The 25,477-nt window shown below is 40.6% G+C and overlaps 1 protein-coding gene across 1 annotated transcript in view; it reads right to left on the reverse strand.

Moving 5' to 3' along the window:
* LOC115771552 (MOXD1 homolog 2) overlaps positions 1-25,477 on the reverse strand; it is a 125,950-nt gene that overhangs the window by 33,609 nt on the left and 66,864 nt on the right. Inside the window, exon 3 of the mRNA XM_030717297.1 lies at positions 6,257-6,412. Within this exon, the coding sequence (XP_030573157.1) occupies positions 6,257-6,412 (156 nt within the window). The remainder of the gene's footprint in view (positions 1-6,256; positions 6,413-25,477) is intronic.

Genomic DNA, 25,477 nt, shown 5'->3' on the forward strand with positions numbered 1-25,477 from the left:
TTTCTGCATATTTAAATCGAAATATTTTTATATCGCTTGAAAGAATATATAAACGAACCTTATTGCCAACATATAAGCAAGGTGGATTTTTCTGCACGCTTTCACTTATTCCAAAGAAATTTCATTCGATTTCAAATCGAACCAAACTGTAGGAGAAACGGTTTTTGGGAATTCGTGACACTTATTGCGGGCATTGCTTTAGCTATGTGGGTCGACCCTCTTGTAAGTGTTGAAAATTACTGTCGACTTGACTTGTTGCCTTTTTGTTTTGCCAGCTTGCAATGCCAAACTACAACAACTGTTACAACAACAATAACAATTACCGAGTTTGCAAATGTGTGTGTGCGGAATGCGAGTGTGTGTTGAAAGTTATTATGGGTTCCCGGGCCAGGACCCGGACCCAGACCCAAAGGCCCATTAATGGGCAAAATTACTGTTTACAAGTAAAGCAGGCACCGAGCACCACTCACATAGAGACGCCACGAACCCAGCACCACTTTGCAGTGCAAGTTTCGTGTTAAAATAATAAACACATAGCAAAAATTGTAGCAGCATGTGTGTGGCAAGCAGACTGCATAATTCCATTACAGAGCCGCATGCCCCAAACTCGAGGCGCGCAGACTGCCTGCCATAAACTATAAACTATTTTATGGCAATATTTTTTCGATGTGCCCAAACTCTTCAGCGTTAGTTTACACGGCAAACATGTACTGCTCTTCCTACTTATACACAGCACACATAAAAAACGTGTGAGAAGAGTTGAAGAAAAGCACAAACAAGCTCAAATATGGTCGAACAACTCCCGACTGCAATTTTGTGCACATTAGCGCATCAATCTCGACTTAAGGTCTGTATATAGGATATCATCTAGTCGAGCACACGTGATTGGAGCATTTTTACTTGTTTTTCTCTTGTTGTGCACAATTTTTGCATTTTAAATTGCCAGACAGCGAAATGCTGTGGCGAGTTTTAACAGTGACTACAACAACAACAACAACAATGGCACCAACGGGTCGAACAACAAGAACAACAAACAGTGTAGCACAATATGAAATTATTCTAATGACAATTAGTGTTAATTGTCACTTACGGGCTACAGAATGTTGTACGTGTGTATTGTAATTTGCCATGCTTAGAGAAAATTTGCATTTAAAATTAGTTATTCTTTCTTCTGGCAGTTGTTGTTGTTGTTGTTGTTGCTGTTTTGTTATTGTAATTTTGCAATTTCAATTTGAGTTTAGCCCAAGCAAATAATAACATGAAAGTCATGAACAAACTGTCCGCATTAATGCATTAATTGTAATTACTTAATTATTTGCATAAATCAAAGTTTCGTTGTAAAGTCGCCCGAACATTAATTTTAATGAAAAAGGACATTTTCCCCATTTATTGAGAAGCCACTCAAAAAGTTTTCCATGATGCCCGATTTGCAGCTCGCTGCATAAAGGAATAAATTAATAGATTGATGAAAATCACTCGAGCTACTTAATGACAATTTTATGTAGCTCGTCAAGTTGTCGTTTTGCGTTTTATTATTGGCTCAATTTAATGGCAAAGGACTATAGAGATCTTAATGATTAGCTGTGGATGGTAATTAAAATCCAAAAGATTTTAATTAATCGAAGGGAACCGTGTCTTTTGTTTAAAATATATTATAAATTCAATGAAATTTATAAACAATGGCACAAAAGTTTTTGGGCATTAATCAGCAAAACAGAGCAAGATAAATTTAATGTTTGGCTATAAATTCAAATTCTAAATGACGAGTATTTAGTTTTATGCACCAGGTGTAAAAATATATATATTTTATAATTATAATTGATATTTAATAATACTAACAAACTCGATTCTTTCATTTCTCGTTTCACTCAAACAATGTTGAAGATAAATGGAATCCACCTGCGCATGCAAACATATAGTACAACAAAAATATGAGAAAATACATAATAATCACAGCTTGAAATAAACGGAAAAGATTGTTTAAATTGAAATTGTCCAGAAGAGAGAGGAGACCATCATCAAGATATACCCATTTTCCATTTTCTCTCTCAGTCTCTCTGTCTGTCTGCCGCAGTTAACATTCATATCTCGCTCTCTCTCTCTTTCTCTTTGTGGTATTGCTATGTAAAGTGTTTCCGTCAAATGGCGTCTGACAAACTTGGTAAATGGACTGCACGCCCCGCCACATAAAGTGGGCGGTTACATTTGGGAAGGCCGCGAAATCTGAACGCAAGAATCAAATTGAAATGACGCACTTAATGGCATTTATGGTTTATGCGCATTTTATTATAATGTGACTTCGATTCTCCATCGGGTTGGCTGTCTGCAAATTTTCCACTTTTGGCCATTTCATTTGGTTAAAGAGAGCGGGACCGAGACGAGGGTTGACCAACTGTCGCCGACTGCAGAGTCACCCTCTCGCACGACTCTTTTTGGCCAATTGGTAATTTTGTTATTAGTCACGCTCTTTGCGCTTCATTAATGTTCATTACACACAAATGAACCCACATCGATTGATATTTCTCGTCGTCTGGCGGTTACAAATGCCCGTCATATACATACATATTCTATCTAAATATATATATATATATATTTTTACGAATTGCGGTTGACATTTTGCGGTGTGCAATAAACGCGTTTAATTTAGCTGGCTGGCAGTTTTTTTCTATTTTTATTTATGGCTTAAAGGGTTGCTCGCCTTTTGCATTTAATTATAAAAATAAACACACACACACACACATACGCATATTACAGTGAATTTATTTATATAACCACGTATATGGATGGATATGGAAAACTTTGAACTTTTGGGTTATGCGTCACATATGCTTGGGTCGAGTTCGAGCCAAGTTCGAGGGGTTGCCCGACGTTCACAAGAAATAAGAAAATAAAATTTATTGACGCTGCTTTCTGCACGCTTAATTGAACATTGGCAACTTGAAAGGCTGATCGACTGATTGACTGAGCCACTGAAACGTAATTTTTTATGACCTTTGAAAGTTTGAAGCCTGTTCTTTTTCTGTTTTCTATTATTTTGTTTTCTGCTGAATTTCCGGTAGCGAGTTATTTAATGGGCATTTCATTATGCGCCTAAACAGCTGGATATGTTGTTTGGCTCCTTGTTGTAGGTTAATTGAAAATGCAGGCGGTTTTTAGTTTTCCTTTTCCTTTGCGTTTTCGTTTTATTTTTCCTCTTTTTTTTTTTTTTTATTTTCATATTGTTTACTTTGCATTATTTTGGGTTAATTTGGTTATCTAATATAAAATTGAACGAGCCCAAGGGGTTGCCAAAAGGGTGGATTACGGCTGGGGGGTTGATTATGCCACTTGAGCGGCTTAGGTTAAAACCATATGGTTGGCTTCAGTGCACTTTGAAGTGGCATGGAAAATGTGATAAGCATATTAATATTCTTTTTATTTAGTTTTTTTGGTTATGGAGAAACTTTGATTGAAAAATTGAAAAAAAAAAAAAACAAAATGCTGTTATACCGAAAATGGGATAAACTCGAGAGAATATTTGCTGAAGAGCCTGAATAATAGAATGCGCAGTAGCAAAAAGCGGATTTGAATTTTATAACTCAAAGCGAAAACTAAAAAGGAAACTGTTTGCTTAATTCTATTATCATATAATCCTGTATATATTTTTCCAGAATTTTATTAGCTGAACTGAAGTTTTCATAGCCTTAACATGAGCTCTAATCTATTCTTGTTATTAATTAAGCTATGATTTTTTCACCGTCTCGATGTACTTTTTATTGTTTCCGATTTCATGAGTATTTTTCTGCCTCTCATTTAATGCCAAAGCACTCAAACCCAAGTTCTTGTCGCCAATTTCCTGATTGATTACATTTCGCTTTTGCTTGCCGTACAAATTATTTGCTTCCCTGCCCACTTGCATTCCTTTATTTCTTCTATTTTATTTAATTTGCACAATTGCCGCCCATTAAGCGTAGGTAAAATCCAAACAATTAATAAATTTTTAAGTGCAACGCAAATTATGCACCTATTGACCGACCTCAAGACCCCTCTACAAAACCAACGCTCGTCAACTGTGGGGCGCACCTGCAACGGCTCTGCACACAATACATTATTAATTTAACTACCCCTAGCTGGCCGACTCTACCCCGACGATACAAACACGCACAACAAATGGGGCTTAATTTGCCAAATGGTTGTGACCCCTTGAACCCTTCGCCCTGTTTGGGTAGCTTAAAGTTTTTTAGTGTTTATACTCTGTGCACGATGTGCAAACGAGTCTATTGGTTGCTTGTTATTTGAATCGATGCTATTGAATCCTGAAATATATCTTCGTATTCATGGAGATAGATGCCAGATAGACCCCAAATAGCAATATATCCTAAAGTCACAGCTTGAAAGTCTCGCGCTTACAGTTCTCAACTCATCTACTCGCATCGCCTGCGTACAGGGTATAAGTGCACCCAACTTTTTTCTTTTGTGGGTGTTGCAGAAAATATTAGACGCGCGAATGAACAAAGATGCAAAATACCTTGACTGGAAAATTTGCATAGATGGGTGAAGCGCAACGCAAAGTAAACGAACGGAAATAAAGTAAAGTGAAATAAAGCACAAATGCAAAGGGAAGCAAAAGTAACAACCGAATTTCCAACTTTGTTCAAACTTAAGCTTAGTGTAAGGCCAGCCAGCAACAAAAATTCATTAAAACTTTGCATTGTGTTTCAAAAATGACGAAATAACAACAACTACAGCAACAACTTCTTATAGAAAGAAAAAGAAAACAACAAGAACAACACCATCACGAACTACCACATTGCGAACTAATTTGTCTGGCGATTTAGTAAAGATTTGGGGCCCCAAAATACTCCCAGCCAATGGCTGTTGATGACGCGACAAAACCCAATTAATACGCCAGACAAATAAAATGGTCAGCCCAATCTGGCAAGCCAAAGACAAGTCGGAAAAACCGTTTAGATACAGCAATAACCCAATGTGTCTACACACAACCAACCAACACACACACACACACACAACAAACACACGCAACGGTGCATAATTTTCTTTTTTCCTTCCCATTTTCGGTTGTTTTGCTTGGCACCACATCTAAGTATATCTTAATATATGTATATGTTATGTGGTTTTAGGAGCGGGCCTTGTCGCGCGTCTATGTCGCCAGGACTTTCTGTCTGTCTCTCTGTCCGTCCGTCTTTCTGCCTGTCTGTCGGCGTGTGTGTGCGTCTGCTGAGTATTTGTGCTTGTGCGTGGTGCTGTTTGTTTGCTTAAGTTAACCAGAAAGTTTTCTTAAAGATTTACGCTTAAGTTTTACGTGATAAAACTTTTATCACTATGACATTTTCTTCTGGATGATGCTGAAAGAAGTCAAGGAGTAGAGCTTTAGTCGGGCCAATTGACAGTGGCTGTCGATATAGAGGATTCCATCGAAATGATACTGTATAAACATTGCTAAGTAGCGAACAGAATGCGCTGTTTGCTTTTGCTCATATATTTTAACTAGCTGCTAAATAAATGCATTTCGATTACTTAATTGTCAGTGATATGAGAAACACTGATCGATAATTTGTTATCGATAAATGAAAGTGTCCATAATTCACATATCGCTGAATTCTACATTGCCAAGAGTATAATCGTTTCCTTGGTATTCAAATAGCCACAGATATGGATAATATATTACAGTGATACATTTAGTAATCGAAGATTGTTTAAAGAAATTGCCTGAATCTCACTCATCGGTCGATTTATACACAAACAAAAGGTATCTCGTATATCGATCAATTCATCCACTCACAAATATTTTCACAATAACATATTCTTTCTAATAACTTCCGCGTTTAACATCAGGCCCCCCTTGAAGTTGCACCCCTGGCTCTGTGGACACACAACTTGTGCTGATATTTGCCTAAAGATATTGGGCCAACTCGTGTACAACTCATGTTAGTCGTCTTTTGTAGTTATTTGCCAGCCCCATCCCAACAATTTATTTATGCCCGCTGGCAAGTTGGGCGTAAGTACGTGCCTCTGTTTACTTCCCCCGGAAATCACTTTAGTATTTTGATGGCGGCGCTTATATCATCAGCCCAAGACTCAAGACATAAGAAACTTTTTATTAACATAAATTATGACGGCGCACACACACACACGCACACACACTCGCTATGAGGGAGAGATAGAGTCAATAGTCAAGCGTGGCACAAGTGAGTGCATAAATTTCACTTGGCACAAACTTTGGCCAATATATCTATTAAACGTCGACGGTGCTTACCGTTATGGCGATGTCATGGCTGGCATCGCATGTGTCCAACTTGCGGCGGAAGCGTAGGACGGTGTGGGTGGCATTCTCGTAGCCCAGCATCAGCATGTAATCCTGGGAGGGATCCACGACGGGCTCAGTGTCGCCATTGCGTGTGACGTGTCGATCCTGCAAGCAGAAAGAAAATTGTGTGTGGTTTGTGGTTATTAATTGGAATGAAAAATTTACGAAAATATTTAATTTGCAGCATACTTTTGTGCGACAGGCTCCGCGGCCAGCACACGCTTCGGGCGCATATTCCATGTCATTTAACAAAATAAACAGAAATTCTGCCAACGTTGTTGCTCGCTTTTTCGGAGTTCGCTTCCAGCCGCAGGCACTTCGAAAATCCCCAACTTGTGTGCATAACTTTTACGCAGCATCTGTGCGTTGCGTTTTTTCTGCCTCATTATACCCTGCATTCGATAAAAGCGTGCCGAACGGGTAGAATAGAGTTTTGCAAACGCAAGCTATGACTTTCTATGTATTGTCACATTTCTAAATACTTATATGATGATTCCAAATTTTTCTAGATTCTTTAAGTAAAATATATATTGAAATATATATATAAATATATATATAAATATATATAGAAATATATATATAAATATATATGATATATATTTCATATGGTGTTTCGAACGTAAAACATTATCAATTGACCTCTTTTACTTCGCATATTTTTTGTAGGTAATTTTCTAGGTTTTTAAAACTTTTCCAAGACGAACTTATAGCTTCTTCTTCAGTTCCCTCTCATTTCCTCTTGAACTCTTTCTTCAAATAAAATGTTACGGTTATTATCTTAAGCTTTCATTCTGTCCCTCTTGCTTTCCTTCTTGAATTCTTTTTAATATTATTGTATTACCATCGTTTTCTTTTCTAACAGGATATCTTATAGTCAAAATTTGTTGACATTTTCGCTTGGTTTTTCTCGATTAATTTTTTCAAAGACGATCTTTTCTTTCTGCCTTTCTTCCTCTTGGTCTCTCCATCTCTCTCTCCCTCTCTTTATATCTCTCTCTCTCTCACTCTCCCTCTCTCTCTTCCTCCCTCTCCCTCTCTCTATCTTTCTCTCTGCATACCATATATCTTAATGTCTTGACAGCTTCACCACGTTCAATTTGAGTAGTTGCCCCACCTTTGTGAACATAAACCCCTTTCTTGAGTGAAAAAAAAGAACAAACATGCTGAAATTTTTTTTTTCTACACTCTTGCCTTGTTCGATTCTCATGCACATGGCCGGGGCTTGACACAGACGCCAGATGAGTTTGAGTTGAATTGTGTGTGTGTGTTTGTGTGTGGGCGATGTAAATTCTTATGCATACATACATAGATACTCTTAAAAATATGTACATATGCATGTGTGTATTCTTACAGGCCACTGTTGAAAATATTTGGTAGTCGTATTTTTTTTCGAGTGAGAGATATGCTTGCTGCAGGGGGGGGGGGGGCTTTGGGGCATGCTCTGTGATTGTTGTTGGGCGGCTGCCTCGCATATTGGCAGTTGACTGCAAATGGGCGTTGTGTTTGGCATGCTCATGGCACATCCTTGCCAGCATGCGGCAGGAGCACTTGTGTTGTTTTTGGTATGGCAACAATTTTTTGATGATGTTGCAAAAGTCGAAAGTGCCCCTGCCACTGGCACAGCTCCTGCCCCAGTGCCTGTTACCCTGGCAGAAGAGCCCTGGTAATTGAAGCTGATGGAATTTTTGAGTAGTTTTCTATGTAGATATTTCAAATTTTTATTGATTTAATTATTTGTTGTCGTTTGTCATTTGTTTGACTGATATCAAAGTTTTTCAGCTCTTAATGCACTTACACCCACATACGTATGTATGCGCAACTCTGGCTCAATATAGAGTTAGTTCAGTTTTTATTATTGCATTTACGATTTCGAGCTTCTTTGGTTGTGCACATTGTGTGTGTATATTTGTGACTTTCAGGGCTCATGTGGCTGTAATTGAATGTGCTGCTGCCAATTTTGCAATATTGGAATACAGGTTGTGGCATTTGAGTGGCTGCACAGATGAAGTTATCATTTAAAAGGCTTAAGTACAGGCTCTGCCCCGAATTGTAAATTATTCATATTTGAAATGCTTCTATTATTAAAACGTTAACATTATGCATCAGTTAAAACTGAGCCAAGCTGGCCTTTAACAAGCCATAACTGAGTTCTCTTGGATGTTAACAGTATTTCGAGGCATTAAATTCAAACGAGTTCTTACTTTGGCCAGCTTAATGATTGCAATTAATATTGAGTCGCATGTTTAAACATTAGATAAACTTATCGCATCTGTTGGGCAGCTTTTGTGCTCACACACACGCACACATATATTTGCCTACATTGGTTAATGTTTTATCATCTTGTTGCTATCTGGCACACAATTCATTAGAAGCATTTATAATCTCCACTCAAGCAACGATGTTCAGTTTCCCAGGCTTCTTCCCCTTCTTCTTCGACTGACCCCGCTCCTCTAATTCACAGACACATTGCCCAACATTATGGAGTGAAACTTTTCTGCTTACAGCTCATAGCGTTTCCATCATCTAATTACGACTGAAATTTTCACACACCTGAGGCAGTTGCAATTAATTTGCCCCAATTTATGTCATCAACCCCCCCACAGATTCGGCATCCCCTACACTCACACGCACACCAACGAGGTAGTCCTGTTGCGTGTTTTGTTGCCCACAATTACATGCCAGCATTTCATTAATCATATCACACGCTGCACCATTTGCCATTTGGCTGCCTAATTAAAAGTTTGCACAAAACATTTAACATAAATTTCAGCAAATTTATATACACATAGATATATGTATATATATTGTATCTATGCAGGAGATAGACCTTTTCGAACTGCCTGTCTGTCTATCTTTCTGACTGTTTTGCAATCTGCAAACGCATAATTCAAGATCTGAAACGCGCAGTTCCGTTCCCGCTCCCATTTGTGTTCCCATTCCCGTTCCCGTTGCCCTTCCCGTTACTGTTTTGCACAGTTTCCCTTTTAATTTTACATTATCTACCTCTACACACACACACACACACACATGCGCACACCTTGACATGTTGCTCGCTTATCGCAACAGCAGCCAAAAGTCGCGCATACGCCGCGTATGCCGAGAGAATTGTGAGCATTGCGCGCGGCGACGGAAATTAAAAATACGCGCTGCAATGTTGCAAGCACCCAAGCGACGTTATCAAAATCAGCGTGTGCGTGGGCGCCAAGGGGCGTGGCAGTGCGAGAGAAGTGGCAGCAGCGTTCCCGCCTGCGGATGATGCGTTGTGGGGTAATTATGCAAAAGGAAGGCGCATAAATTTGCAATATTCTCAGCTGCTGCTGCTGCTGCTGCTGCTGCTACTGCTGCTCACTTGTGCTCTGAAAATGTTTCAAATGCCAACGACGTTTTAACTGCTCACAACTTTTTATGCGTGCAGCTCAAATGCCGCCAATTCGGTCTTTAGAACACTTTCCCAGTGTGGGTAGCCACAACATTGCCGTGTTGTTTGCAACACAATAAAATATTTAGTGGAACATAAAATTGAAATATATTTCCCAAAGATAGTTTTCTATATGCAGCAGCTGTTCCAACCAAAAAGTAATTATAGCCAATTTTCTAAATTAATTTCCAACATAGTTTTCATTTTGTTAAAACTGTTCGAATTACTGAATAAATTGTAAATAGTTGCTCTGCATTTATTAAAACATAAATTATTTATGGTTTAATTAGATTAACTGCGAAACAGTTAAAGTTAGTAAGTGTTAGTGTATTGCAGCTTCGGCCAGATGCTGACCAAATTTTCATTCATTTTAAGTTGCATGCCATGACTGCGTAGTGCGTGCAGAGTAGGAACTTTGTGGGCGGGGTGGTTACTGTTGGGAGACTTCGTCCTGCTCGTGGTCGTTGTTGTCAACGCACACGTTTTTTTAATTGCTGAAATTTTATCACACCTTCATGGCTGGCAGGACTCGTAAATTGTAATCCTTGTGCGCACTCTGCAAGGCTTCTGCTTGAGCAACGCTGACGTCGCCGTCGCCGTTTTCTTTGCCCTCGTTTGCCCTTTCTGTGCTCGATGTTGTCATTAACGTCGCTGCCTCTTAAGCATTTAATAGCCTTGTCAAGACTTTAATGCCTTTTAGCTGCCGCCCTCTAATATGTGAAAGAGCGGCGCACTAAAAAAAGAGTGTAGAATATGGAGTGCGAGTGCGAGTGTAAGTGTGTGTGGGCGGTGGGTGTGTGGGTGGAAATCAATAAAAGCAACGGAAAATTAAGCACCTTTGCGCTGCTTCTCGAACAACCAAGCCACAACGTGAACTTAATAGGATTATGCAACATTGATGTTGCGAGCAAAGCTAAACAAACTTATGTAAAGCCTGTCACTGCACTTAAGAGCAGCAGGGGGTTGTGTACCCGGCCAACCCAAGACTGAGCCTTGAACCCTTTCGGCATCATAACATGCGCCTAATTGTGCTGATTTTCGCTTGATGAAAACTTTTGACACACACTCACATACAAACACACATACAACAAACATGCCGCCCATCAGCAGCAGCAGCAGCAGCAGCAAGTGGCAGTCCCAAGTTTTGTTACGCCAAAAACAAACTTTAGCAATTTATGATAATTCAACGTCAGCTGGGACAGTTCAGTGTTCACTGTACAGTGTTCACTTGAAGTACTCGGTATATATCGAAGTATGCAGGGGTAGCATCAAGGCCCAGGCCCAGTTCCCAGCCCATGACTGAGATGCTGCTAATGTAAGCTGGCAGGCGAGCTGGCAGGCAGGCAGTCAACCATCAACAACAACTGACAGTTGGCTAGCAGCGAAACGCTCAAGCGATAGAGAGAGAGAGTGAGACAGAGGGCGAGCGCGAGAGAGAGAGACAGAGAGAGTGCTAGCACGAGGCAGATTGATAGAGGAGAGAGATTCTTAAAATATGCTCGTAGCACACATTAAACTTATTACCCCCACAACATTACCCCTCAACTCTTTGCCAGGGCCTAGTCAAACCCACACACACACATATATACACACACACCCGCCCAGTCTCTCTACATGTTCAGATTTTGCTTTATAAACAAATGCATACAGCAAAAGGGTTGCTTGCACATAGCACACAAATATCAAAGTGCTAGCTATCTATCTATCCACATATAATACACATTTGCCATAGATGTACATATATATACATATATATATCGATATATATATATATATATATAGTTCATGCTCGTAAGGCCCTTGCATTTCAGTGGGCGGGACTGGCCAGTTATTGTCATGTGTGCGCCGCAGCAAGTGCAGCAGCTGAAGTTTTGAGAAAGGTTCTCAAAATGCTGTCCGACAGCTTTGATTTATATGCAGTGGGCTCATGGGAGCTTCTCGGAAACGAGCAGGTGAACGTAGGCAGGCAACATGCTATTAGCTGCAAAGGAAAACCACAAAACTAACAAGTTTAAAAGAATGTTTTAAGAGAAAACTTAAGCGCACATTTCAAAAATTTAGAAAATCATCCTTAAAGACAATATGATTGATAAGCTCGAGTCATGTAGCCGTAGACTATTTATATAAACAATATTCATTACATTTTTGATCACTTTGTCTTCATTTAATTAATCACATTTGTTTATGGCAACTATTCTTTGGGAATTTGTATTAAATTCTAGAATTAATTAATTGAAGAAGTCTTATTTGACATGCAGAAATTCTTATACATGTACACATGAGTCTTAACATAATGTGTACTCTGGTTCCTGGAGCATTCCCTCTTGATCTCGTCATTGCCTGATTTTCATAAGCTTGATTACAGACTCCCCCTTTAGCCACTTAAGAATCGACCCTCTCTGTCAGCCATCTATTGCCATTTGCCAGTGCCAAAAATCTTGTGCAACATCTCCGCAGCAACTTGGTGGCATTGTAAATTGTTTTCCTGCGCTCTGGGCACTGTCTTTCTGCCTTTCTGTCGTTCTGTCGTAGTGTCGTTCTGTTCCTTCGGTCTGACTGTCTGGCTGGCTATGCAGCATTTGATCTATGTTAAAGGCGCTGTGCGCTCTGCTACCCCGTTTGTTGTTTGGGTTTTGGAACCGACGACGTTGGCGTCAGCAGCTACAGTTGATGCCTCATGTACATTTGATTGCGTATACGCCATGTTGCGCCAAAAGAGGAAGAGTGGGAGAGGGTGCGCCAGCGGGCAAAGCCATCAAGCCAGACACCGCAGTCCAATGCCCAACCCTAAGCGCAAATCCCAATCTCTCCAAGTGCTCTGTGTCTGTGATGGTGCTAGTATTGGAATTGGCAGGCTTTTGACTTGAGCTTGTGCAAATTATCGCTGCAAGCGACTATATCAATTAATATAGTTAAAGTGCCTTTCAGACTCGGCTCTCTGAGAGCCTCGGCTCAGGCGGGCTGCCTGCAGTTCTGCCAAATTAAATCGTTTGAGTTACTTTTGAAGCTGTCTATTTGTTGGCTTGCCTGCCCTGCCCCAACCTGCTTGTTTGTATGCCCGTCTGTCTGTCTGTCTGGCTGTCTGGCGTAACTCATCTTCGGCTTTGGTTCAGCTTCTGTTTGCCAGCCCCTATGCCATCTTATAAATGCAGACACTGCAAATTGCTAGTTAATATTTTATAAATGCAAACAGCAACAAATTGTGCAATGCAATGCATTGTAAATGCTCTTCAGTTGCAGGTTGCCAATATATTATATGATTATATTTGCCAACCTGAGCAGCTACCTTCTATACAGATGTACAGAAATGGCAAACATTGAAAATATTTGAAATACGCTTCAGAATCAATATATGTTCAATATTATAGCAATTTGCAGTATATCTCAAAATTTTAAGAATTTTACAATATTTTTACAAGTTATGTTGCCTCTTTTTGACTCTAATATAAATAATATCAATTAAATGTTATACTCCAGCGTGGCGCACTGGAATAAAAATGCAATAAATAAAAGGCAAAATTCCAGCGCTTTGTACTTATCTCTTTGCGGAGCGCATTGGTGCATAAAGCTTTTAACAAGTCGCTCACAAAAAGTGGCCTATTAAAATGATTAAAAATATGTATATGTATGCATATTTGCCATACCTATGGCATATGTATCTATTGTATATATACATATCTTTGTATTCAATTACAGCCGTATTGTTGTATTGTGGGGGCTGTGCAGTGCAGCGCAAACAATCAAAGTAGTTGGTTATAGCAAAAAACCTTGCTTCCGGATTAATGGAAATTAACAGTGGTAATTGCTTTAAAAATATCGTTAAAAAGAACATAATATTTCCCTATCAATTATCAAAAAGTTTACAGTTTTAATTAAATATGTATGTAAATGGCAAATTACAAACCCTATCCTGATTTTATTTTAAATTAAGACAGTTATGTATTTGACTCTGCTGTGTTATCCCATTGCTGCTTAGACCGCAATCTCAGATGTTTACCCCTGGGAGACCTAAAGCCAGCCCCATTTGCATTAAACAATTTTTTCGGGCCAACCCTTTGATTGCTCAAAGGCCTTTTCTCTGCCTTTGTCTCTATTTCTATCTCTTTCGGCTGGTCGCTCACTCAATTAATGTCATGTAAGCAACCCACTTAGCTGGTCCCCACTGTAACTCGTGCATCATCAAAACTGACTGCCACACACACACACACACACAGACGCATACACACAGCTGCACACATATCAAAAGGCAGGCAAATTCAATTAACAAACTTTGCACGTCACTCAAAATTAACTCTGATGCGTTGAGGCGTCATTTTACCCTCAAACCAACCCCCAACCACCCACACCCCTGCTGACAAATACCACAAAAAATCATATATGTATATACGAAATAAAAGATGTGATGACAAAAAATGTGCGACTATTTTATATAATTTTCAATTGTCCAGCGGTTGCCGCCCAAGCGTTGCTCTTGGCAGCCACGCCCACTCATGGGAGCATCCGCTGGAGCTTGAGCTGGAGCGCAACGCCCAGCGCATTATATAATAATGCGTTTTTATAGTTAAATGAAATAATAAAAAAAAGACGAAAAATTGTATTTGTCATATTGTTAAGCTGATGGCTGTCAGTTTTGGGCGATGGCTGATTTCTGATTTCTGACATTGACGTTGACGTTGGGTTTGCTGTGGGTGTCGCTTTCAGTTTGGCTGTGACTGTGTGTGTCGGTGTGTGTGAGAGTGTTTGTTTATTGAGACCACTTTTTAAATGCGCTGTATAACGGCTGCCATCGAAATCTGTTGAATGTAACACACACACGCACACACAATTACACACACAGAGACACACAGTATCACAGTAGACACGAAACTAAAAGCAAATTCAAATAAATTTAAAATCCCCTTGTGCATTTTTAGCGACAGTCGAACTCAGCCTCAAAGTGTGTGTGTGCGAATGTGTGTGTGTGTGTGTGTGTTGACTGGCTACGTGTCGTTTAGCATAAAGGCAAAATACGATAGGCAAAGTGAGCGCGGTTGGGCCCGGGGGGTCGAGAGCTGTGCGCCCTTAAGGGCTGCATTTATGACACTCCATTTGTCAAGTGAATGAACGGCGCCGAATGAAATGAAAGTGTGCAGAAACTGAAGGTTGGAATACGGAATTTGGATTTGGATTGGGATTGGGATTGGGTCTGCTCTTGGGTTACTCACTGACAGACAGATAGATAGAAGGACGAACAGACAGGGCTGACTGTTTGACTGAGTGCGCAATTCAATTGCGTTGATTTTTTTGTTGAATCCCGGTTTCTTTTTGTTTTTGCCAAACCAAAACAGCTGACAGTCCAGAGCACCAGAGAGTGAGATTGACAAACCACGCCGAAAAGTGTTTTGTTCAATTTTCTGTTTGGCAATGCTGACATTGACGTTTATTAAGCGTTTTTGACACTTTTGCCGCAAGCGTTATCTGCCCTGCCCCGCCCCACCCCCGTTGAGACACCACTCAACCACTCAATGTCAGCTGCAGCGGTGCAGACGCAACGTCAACGTCTGTATTTTAAAAGTGTTTGGCATTAATGTTTGTGCAAAATTATTTTAATGAGCTCTTGGTGGTTGCTGGGCTAAGCTGCTTGGTTGATCCAACGCATTTCCTTTATATGCCCGCATTTCGGTCGCTTAGCAGCTGCTCCTTTATTTTGGCTTTTGTTGTGGCAATTTGATAAACTGTCAAACTTAGGGTGCCGCCAGTTCAGTGTCGTCGCAAAGGCAAATGCGACTGTGTCGGAAAAACTGCACGACAAGGATTTAAGGACACATATGTGCGAGCGTAAGTCATGGGATATACCATACACTTGTGTTCAGGCGACAAGGAAAAGACATTCGCAAAATAACGAGTAATAAATGATATGATAAATATGTAATTTCTATTTAATAAATTATACAAACATACATACATACATACATACATGCATACATACATACATACATTCATACGTACATATATTTATATACATATATACACATATTTGAGAATCGCCTAGTAGGGCGGTTCAAAATAACATATTGCTTATATGCTTGATCTGCGCTTTATATAAGAATACATACCAAGCTTGCATGCATACATGCATACATGCGTACATGCATACAAGCATGCATGCATACATGCATCCATTCATATGTGAATGCAGCAGACCTAAATATTCATATAAGTAACAATAATTTTAATATAGATAATAAAATTGTATATTGTTTTTTCTTCTTTAAATTATCCCTTCTAAATGCATAATAAACTTCAACATTGAAATACATGTCGGCTGTTGCCTGAACACCCACACACACACACACATACAGACAATTACGCAGAAGCTCACGTCCTTTTTATAGCATACTTTTGCGAGCAGAAACGTACAACAATTTTTATTTCAAAGCAAGACACAAATCCTTTGCCTAATTACTTGTCTGGCTTTGGGCTTTTGCGAACAAGAGAAACTCGTTTCAATTTTTTTTTTTTTGCCAATTTCCGCATCCTGTCGCTATGCCTTGCCCCCGCCCAGCGTCCTCTTTCTATTATTAAGGCTATAAATCCATGATCGCTTTGATATGAGTTGGTCCCTTTTTATTTCATTTTTATAAATGCCCAAACGTGCGCCGCCCTTCTGCTCCGCTCTCGTGTCAGGCACTGTGTGCTCCAATTTCAAGGCAAATTTACGCAGCCAGAAAAAAGCCCCCCCCAAAAAAAAGAAAAATACTTTACGTAGGCAGATAAAAAATGTAAATATCATTGTTTGCGTCATAGTAGAGAGCCGGTCGATTGGGCTGCGGGTGTGGAAAGATGTTTTTGAACTTGGTGCAAAAAAGGTTAACAACGACATTTGCCATTGTTTCGCCCTGACACACACTGCCCTCGAGTGTTGAATCTGCGCTCTCTCTCGCAGCACGTTTCCATTTCTTTCCCTGATTTTGGACAGTTTTCTGGAAAAGGTTCGACTCCAACGAGCGCCGGCGCCCCTCTCAAAAAATATGCCCCAGGGAATAAACACCTTATCGCAACTTATTGCATCCGCCGGCAACAATTTGGAGACGGCCTTGTTGTTCTGCTCTTTCCGTGCGGTACTTCCCCTTTCTAAGTTGTTGCTGCTATTTTTTGTTGTTGGACAATTCCGTTTTACACACAACAGCACATACACACAGTTTCACTTTTACTTTGTGCGCAGTTGTTGTTGTTGTTGTTGTGCCCTGCGGCGTCTGCGAAAAACGTTTTAATTACATTTGTATGTTAAAACTCCAATTGACGCCGCCCCAAACACTGCTCGCCCTGTCGCCCCAAACGCTTTTGAACTTTAACAGGGTTGTGTGTGTGTTTTTGTGTGTGTATGTGTGTGGCTGGATGGGTGTGTCTGTGTGTGTCAGAGTGTTTGTGCGGGCGATTTAGATATAACTAGATTGCTATATAAGACGTTTTTGATGTAGGTAAAAGGCAATTTGAGTTTGTCGGGGGGCGGTTTGTTTAGCTCGCCCTCAATTTAATTTAACTAAACTGTCAAATCAAAAGCTCGAGAGCAAGCAAAATTAACCAAGCGCTTAAAGTCAGCTCAGTCCTTGAAAGTCCTCTGCTAGCTGCTCAAAATGCTGTCAGCTAAAGCGGCTAACACTTGTGTGTGTCAATTTTATTTGATGAAAACACAAACAGACAGACACTGAGAGACAGAGAGAGAACGAGAGAAAAGAGTGAAGGCGAGAGGGATGACAGAATGTCGCATGAGTGGCTTGTTGCTATTTGTTGAGCGCCTGATTACTGCCAGGACATCCCTGGCAGGCAGTCGCCCTTTTAGTGCCAAGTGTTATCGGTAAACAAATAAAAAAGAAGAAAGGAGCGGGAGCTGCACACACACGCACACACACGCCTTATTTGTTAACTCTCTGTTTGGTCTAAGGATAATTTTCCAGCCATACACACACACACGCTCGCACACAAAGCACACACACACACACGTACTCCCATTCCATTTGGTCTATTGTTCGCATCAATTCCCCAATCTTAATTCACTCAAATTCGATTATTTCTCGTGCACTTTGGGGCACTTCACCCGCTTGCCACCGCCTCGTTTCTGTTTTATTTCCAGGGTCTCGCATTGAGGTTAAAATAAACTTTCGAAAAGGCTAAGAAGTCATTTATTTTTACGTTTAAATTGCAAAAGCAACAAATGTAAAAGAGAACAGCGCACACACACACACATACACAGAAAGAAAAAACACACGGCAAATGGCAAAAAGTTGCAACAATCAAGAACGACAACAAGCACAATGAAAATAACGAAAAATGGCTGCAAATGAAAGCTTTGAGCCAATTTTAGACGATTTTGCTATGCTCTACAATTGAGCAGAGATATAAATTCGAAATCGTTTATTGAGATAAATACGAAATCAAAACAAGCTCAGTTCAGGTCAGTTGCTGCAACAAAATCCAAAAAACTTGCCAAGCCCTAGATCTTTTCATTACCAATTTGCTACCCTAACCAAGAGCTATGCTAAGCATTAGATAAAAAGATAATTTCTTGTTCTTGAACCGAGTGTGATGCGGCGCCATCTGCATAATTTGCAGCATAACACTCTTGAGATACGTAACGCTGAGTGAGTGCCAACCCCCATGCGGCGCAAACCCCCAACCGGCCCTTTTGGGCAAGGGAAACACTTGCACGTATCCAAAGCAATTGCTTTACCTGCCAAACAACTCATTGCTAGATTAACTCAATTGCCTTAAATTGCAGCGCACATGGCGCACCCCTCAAGAAATAAAAAAAAAATAAACAAAAATAACCCCAACAAGAGGGGAGAGCATACGCCCAAAACGAATCGAAACGAAATGAAACAAAACGCGGCACACTCGAGTGTTTTGTGTTTTGTATCTCTTTAAATTTTACTTTTGTGCACTCGGATGTCGGATGTCGGATGTCCAATGGCTGGCCCAGTTGAGAAGTCCAATGAGTTTGGCTGGTTCGCTTGCCTTTTGGCTCTTATTTTCAGCTGAGTCACGCCGCTGAAACGTACCGCTGAAATGGCGCCCCCGGCTCTCGGCTCTGGATGCGGGCAACCCCCAGATTCACATTCACACTCACAGACGCCTCCACATCTCCCCAACCCCTCTCTCGCTGATCTGCTGTTGGCCGCTGCCCATACCAAGGAGCATACGCGCCTGTGGAGAGCAATAAAATAAAAATTGAAAACACAAAGGATTTATAGCTTCAATAGGTTTTCAAGGAGCTACCGAAGCTCTGCACAATTGTGCGCCCACTGCACCTTTTCGCATAGGTGTAGTAGCTATTGGATGAAGTGTAAGAGGGGGGGTTGAACTGACTACACTGAAAACAATAATATTTGTAGTCCATCGAACCAAATATATGTACATATATATTCCACAGACATTGTTTATGTGTGGGTGCGCCAGAGATTTTACTTTACTGATTATTTCTTCGCCTTTGCCCTTTGAGCCGCTGTCTCTCTCTCTCTCTCTTTCTCCCTTTCTCTGTCAGTCTGTCTCTGTGTATGGCAACCCATGTTTATGTTTGTGTTTTTTACACTGATTGGTGTATTTTCCGTTTGGTTTTGACGCGCCTAGAGCCATGTGGCTTTGGCTTTAGCTTTGGCATTGGGTTCGGGATTCCGAGTGGGTTCTTTTGCAAGCTGCGGCTTTTTACCTTTAGCACATGCAAAACAAAAGGGCTTGCAAATTGAGTTTTGTGGGCGGTGCTGCGGCATGGGTCGTGGCATATTTCGTCCCTCAAACAAAAAAAAAAAAAACACCTAAAAAAAGGTGTGAATAAATGCGCTAGGAATCCGTCAGGCAGCAAGCAGCCAACTTTTTGCCTTTAATGAGACGGAAAGAAACTTTTTAAGCGCACGCAAAATAAACGAAAGTAAAAGAAAAACAAATGACAAAGCTGCTTTGACTTTGACTGGATTTTTTAAAATTCTGCCGCACTCCGTCTCTCCCGGTCTCGTTTTCTCTCATTTTCTCAGCTGCCTTTTCCTTTGGGCGTCTGTTTTGGTAACCCAAGTGCAAGAGCAATATAAAGTTCTGGCCGTTGTTGGCAAAATAAAAATGAAATTACTTTAAATTTGTCACAATAAGCTACCGCAACGCTTGCTGGCAGGCTCTCTAGCTGGTTATACCCTGCAGCGGGCATTCAAATTCTGTCACAGCATCTGAGAGGCAGGTGAAAAAATGGGAAAGTTCTTAGTCTAGCTTTGCATTGTATATCTATATATTCATTTATATATTCACTCATTGATCACATTTGAGGCAGCTGTCTGCAAGGGTATTGAATCTTCGGCATGCCGAATAAAGCTCTTCTCAATTTTTATTAAAATTGTTTCAGTTTGAGGTCGTGCGGCTGGTCGCGGATTGAAGGGAGCTGCGGCACGAGTTGGGCACCTAGCCTCTTCTAATAGCACAACAAAAAGCACACTAATGGACCATATTGTGCGTTGTGGCTTTTTTCTATTCCTTTCTTATTTTTATTTTTATTTTTTGCCTACTCCGGCCAGCGTCATTTTTATTGCGAATTTAGGCATCATTAGTTACGGTTTTTTAATAAAAATTCAAACAAGAGCAAGTACCAAATATTAGATGTACCCAGCATATTTTTGTTCTTGTTGTTGTTTTTGTTGTTGTTGCTGCTGCTGCTCGCTAAAAGTTTGATTTGTGAACATGAAGCAATTCAAGTGCGCCTTTGGGTGCCATTGTGCCAGCTCTCTTTGTGGTCAAGCTTTGTTGGTCCAGTTCTAGAGTCGAGTCCGAGGTTGCCTTTAAGTGCCCCGGGCAGAAAACTTTGTAAAGTTACACAATTTGTTCAGCAAACGGACAAATGTATTAGCAAGAAGTTTTAGAAATGATTTCTGGGTTAACAAATCGCATGCAATGTCCACAGAAATATATTGTACTTTTAATACTCAAAAAAAAGAAAGGCAAATGGATTTAATAGAATTCCGAGCTAAGCCAAATGTATTGGTTATAGAATTTATTGAAGCATATCCCTTATGAATAAAAAGCTTTGGCCACTGAATTGAAAATTACATATTATGCGCAAAATTAATGGAAACTGGTGGAACTGATTAAAAAAATGTGAATATTTTTATAGCAATAAAACAAATATCTTGCTGCTTCTCTCTCTGCATACCCAACATTTTATGTTTATTATTTATACTTTATCCTAAAAAATTGTTCCTTTTTCTCATTCTAATTGGCAACATTCATGAAAATGATTTATGTAGCCTTTTAATTTGCTTATTCCTGCTTATCATATCTCATGAGAAATGCGTCATTTCTGCTGCATTGTGCCACAACTAATCTGCAAAGGTTTTTAAGCTACTTGTGCTAATGACCTTTAACGCATTTGGCCTTAATCAAGTCTTAGGAAGGTACCAGCCATATGCCATTAAATGCACATAGTTGAGGGGCTTTAAAAAAAAATCTGCCGCACCCTTCGATGTGGAAAACTCTAAACAAACTTAATGCCAAGCAAACTGCACTTGTCTCGAGTCTCAGTTTATGAGGCATCGTCCGGGTAACGGCCACTGGGTACCGGGTGACGGGTGACGGGTGAAGGGGGCCGGGTGCAGGGGCTCTGTCACATTTTTTAAATGCGCGGAGAGCCACAGAAGCCACGGCCACTTTAACACCTACCTAAAACTCCGACTGCTGACTGCTTACTGGCGACTGGCGACTACCGACTGCTGGTGACTGCTGCCGACTGTCGAGCGGCAATCATTTTTCATGCTAAGCTCCAACGTCAACCGTTTGGTTTATGGCCTTAATCCTTTTCTACATAAATGAAATGACGGCAAAGTCCAGCCTCAGACATAGTCCAGAGTAGCACAGAGACCGGCAAATGCCGCGCATTTCATCATTAGTCAGCGGCCATTAATGCCCGGACAGGCAGGCAGCCAGTCAGCCAGGCAGTCAGCTACTGGGGGATTGGGGATTTAGAATTGAAACTGGGAGTGGGACGACTCGCATCTACGCATATTGACGCGTGCAGCAGCCTACGCATCATATAAATATTTAACTATATAGATGTTCGTGTAGTATATGTCTAAGCTGCATAAATACTTGACGTACTCGCAAGGCACATGTCTACGTATATATATATATACATATATATATATATTAATCAAGAGGCTGCCGCGCTGACTAAGTACCCAGGAAATGCCAAGGTTGTTGCACTCCAACTCCAGCGTCCAGTGGCTTTTAATTAACACGCAGGCCAGACGGCAGGGGATCTCATGCCATAATCATCATCATCATCGGCATTAACAGAATATTTCTAGTTTTTTCTCTTTTGCCGCCAACCGCCTACCACCTACCGCCTGCCGTTTGCCGCTGCTGCTATTTTCAAATCAATTCCATGCAGTTTTTAATATACAAAACCGACAGCTACACATGGTCCATGACTGGATGACTATGGCTATATGGCTATATGGCTACCCTTTCCAATTTCTCGAAATGATGTCATGCTGTTTCTCGCCACTCTGAGTGAAATCCGCTCTAGGCATAAATGCGCACAGCGGGCGGCTGTTTAGCGCTTAATTAATGATGAATATAAAAATTGCCGCATATATGAGTCGTTTATATGTGCGTACATACAGATACATTTAATGGAAATTCTAATGGCAATGTTGCAACACGCACTTCCCGTCACTTTTGTGGACTGTGTGCAACGCGGGGGCGCAACAAACGGCCGGCAACAGTCAACCATTTGCCAATTTTCTTTCTCTTTTTTTTTCTTATATATTTTTCTGTGTCATTTAAGTTGTGTGCTGTGTTTGTTGTTGTTTTACTTTTTTTTCTTTTGCGCTTAGGCCTTTCAAAATCTATACATAAATATGCTTTCACGCAGCTTCGAGAGATATCAGATACTTTTTTCGCTAGCCTCTTGTTGCTGTTAGAGCACCGTTAATGCCAGCGACTCGTATCAGATGCAGATGCAGATGTTGCAGTTGCAGTTGCAGTTGCCACAAAGCGACTGTGCTCTCGATAGTGTTGCGGGTATTATGATCAATTAATAAGCTTTGCCGATGCTTAGAAAAACAGCAAAAGGAGACTTGAAATAAACGTGGGTATCTATAGGATATCGGCGAATACCAAGAGGTTTTGATTGCCACACTTTCAATAACTCGGAATATCAAACTTGTATTACTTAAAACCGAAATTGTATCTAATTATTATTGTATTGCCACGCAGCATCTATATAGTATTAGACTCCATTCTTTGAAATAAAAACAAAAGTTAATTTTTTTTGAAGTGTTTGGCTTGATAAAAAAGAACCCTCCTGATGTAAAGGGTAACCTTGAAACAACTAAAAAATTTAGTTAAATGCAAATAATATAAAAAATAACAAGCCTGAGTCTAAATTATCCTCAAATATACAAATCACATTTTGACCAACCAAGCATGAAATGAATACGGAATGAAAATTGTTGCAGGATAAAATAGAGCATAATAACATTAAACTGTTTATAAGTCGTAGAAAAATGATATTTAGCAATTTTTATTATGTATTCATCTCATACTTTGCTTGGTGAATATATAAAGTTCTTATTATATGCAGAATTTATCACAACTCAAACTAAACTAAATCCTATATGTACGTCACAATATTCAGAGCAGGGCAAGAGTATTAGCGTGTTTGTTGGTTTTCTAGATATCACTTGTATTTTCTTGTCTTATAATCAAAATGTGATTAGCATGGCAGGCAGAAAAACAACAACGACAACAATGCGGCAACAACAGCCTGGGAAGAAATGCGCTGCAAACAAAAATAACAACAAGAACAACAACAGCTAAAAACAGCTAACATACAAACACACTTAACGTGTAAACATGGCTAAAAGAGCGTTGACCATATTCGGGGCGCTGCTGCCGCTGTTGTTGCAGTTTGTTGTTTTCTTGTCGCACGCAGCACCAGAGACGACAACAGGTACAAACAACGACAACAACGACAACAAACGACAACAACAACAACAAATACAACAACGAACGGTACACGTTAATATGACTAGCGTAATTCTGAGAGTGGAACTTGAGACTGCGTCTGTCCGTGGAGACCAGGCGGAAGGCAGAAGATGCTGCACAATGGGAAACCGGTTTGGTTTGTCGCTTCTGGGCCCAACATACGACATTATCAATATAATCAACAGGTTGAGTATGCCCCTCTATACCCGATCTCTGGCCAGCTGTTGCCAACTTTGGTTCTAAGCCTTTTCAACGCTCATAAATTGTTCGAGAGGCGCACAAAAAATATTTTGCAAACGCAATGCGCGAGGCATGCGAGAAAGCCTCTTCTTTTTTTTTTCCTTCGAAAGGCGGCAAGGGGGCTGGCTGCGGTCGGGTGGAAAAGTGGAAAAATCTTTCGCATACGGCAAACGGTACTTTTTGCAATTATCATCGTTGTCTTTGGGGCTCGGGCAGATGCGGCTGCGGCTGCTGCGCTAAAGCAAATATGCGCACTTGGCATTGTACGCGACGCAGACTCAAGACAGCTCGAGACTTGGCAAGACAACGCACTAATAGCCACAGCGGCCGTGCGCCTTGCCCCACTGCCGCCTGTGGCATGTCCTCCTTTTCGGGTTGCATGTGGCAGCTAAACACACACACAGACACACACATACACTCAGAGCAATTGGAGGCTGCGGCGACTGTGGCGGCTGTTTTGTGGTCTGAGGTTGAGGTTTTGCGTTATGGCCATGGCCATGTGTAATAGATTATCAAAATGCCAGGCCCATAGACACGATGCCAACGGCTTATGTCACATGAATGTAATGAAATTAAATTTCTCTCTTACACACACACGCACGCACACACACACAGACACACACACAGGCAGAAACTTCTCGGGCCGTAGACATCAGACAAGTTATTAAACTTTGGCTTGTCGTCGTTCTCGACTAACTGCGATAATTTTAAAAGTCAACGTAGCAGCATCTAAAACCATCTACGCAAGATTGTGCATCAAGTGTGCATATTTACTTCCTGTAATTGAGCATTTATAGCCTTTATGGCCTAACGGATTTAGCCAAGCCAAACGAAGCCAAGCCAAGCCAAGCAGGCAGGCTGGCCGGTTGGCTAGCTGGCAGGCCGGCTGACTGGTAACTCCTTCTCGGCCCCGACTGGGTAATTGTTTTGTCTTTGGCTTTAATGCATCGTTGGCAAAAGCAACGTCTCCGGTTTTAGCCATGTCCATGTGAACGACGCTTAAGTCCATTGATTATAAAGTTTATGCATAAATTGTAAATTGATTTAGCAGTTAATTGATCAGCACTGATGACACTGCCAATTGATTCGCTCAAGACATTGGCCAAATTGATAAGCAACAGATAAATTGAACAGTTGCTTAAACAACATACATAGTTAATGCTCTTGGCATTAAATGTGTCAATTCCAAAAGGAGTTTTCAACTCGAGACTGTGCAAAATGCAATTGACTGATGCAGCTGCAGCTGAAGTGGACATTGGGAGCTTTGTTGATGTATGGCGTAGGGAATGGGGCAAGGCGTGGCTCATTAAACAATGCAGCAGAAAGAGAGTAAGCGTAAAAGCCAGCATGATGCATTAAAGTTATCAAATTGATTTTCTCAAGTGTGTGCATAAGGTGACATTATTCACTGTACCGTGTATCAATTTAATTTACTTTATTGCTCAATCGGCAAGTTGTCAATTGCTTACACTATGCCAGTTTCGTAAGCCGCTTCTAGAAATGTTTTCTTA

This window comes from Drosophila novamexicana, unplaced genomic scaffold (assembly GCF_003285875.2).
Source record: "Drosophila novamexicana strain 15010-1031.04,08,12 unplaced genomic scaffold, DnovRS2.1 tig00000072-arrow-arrow-pilon, whole genome shotgun sequence".
NCBI classification, from domain to species: Eukaryota; Metazoa; Arthropoda; class Insecta; order Diptera; family Drosophilidae; genus Drosophila; species Drosophila novamexicana.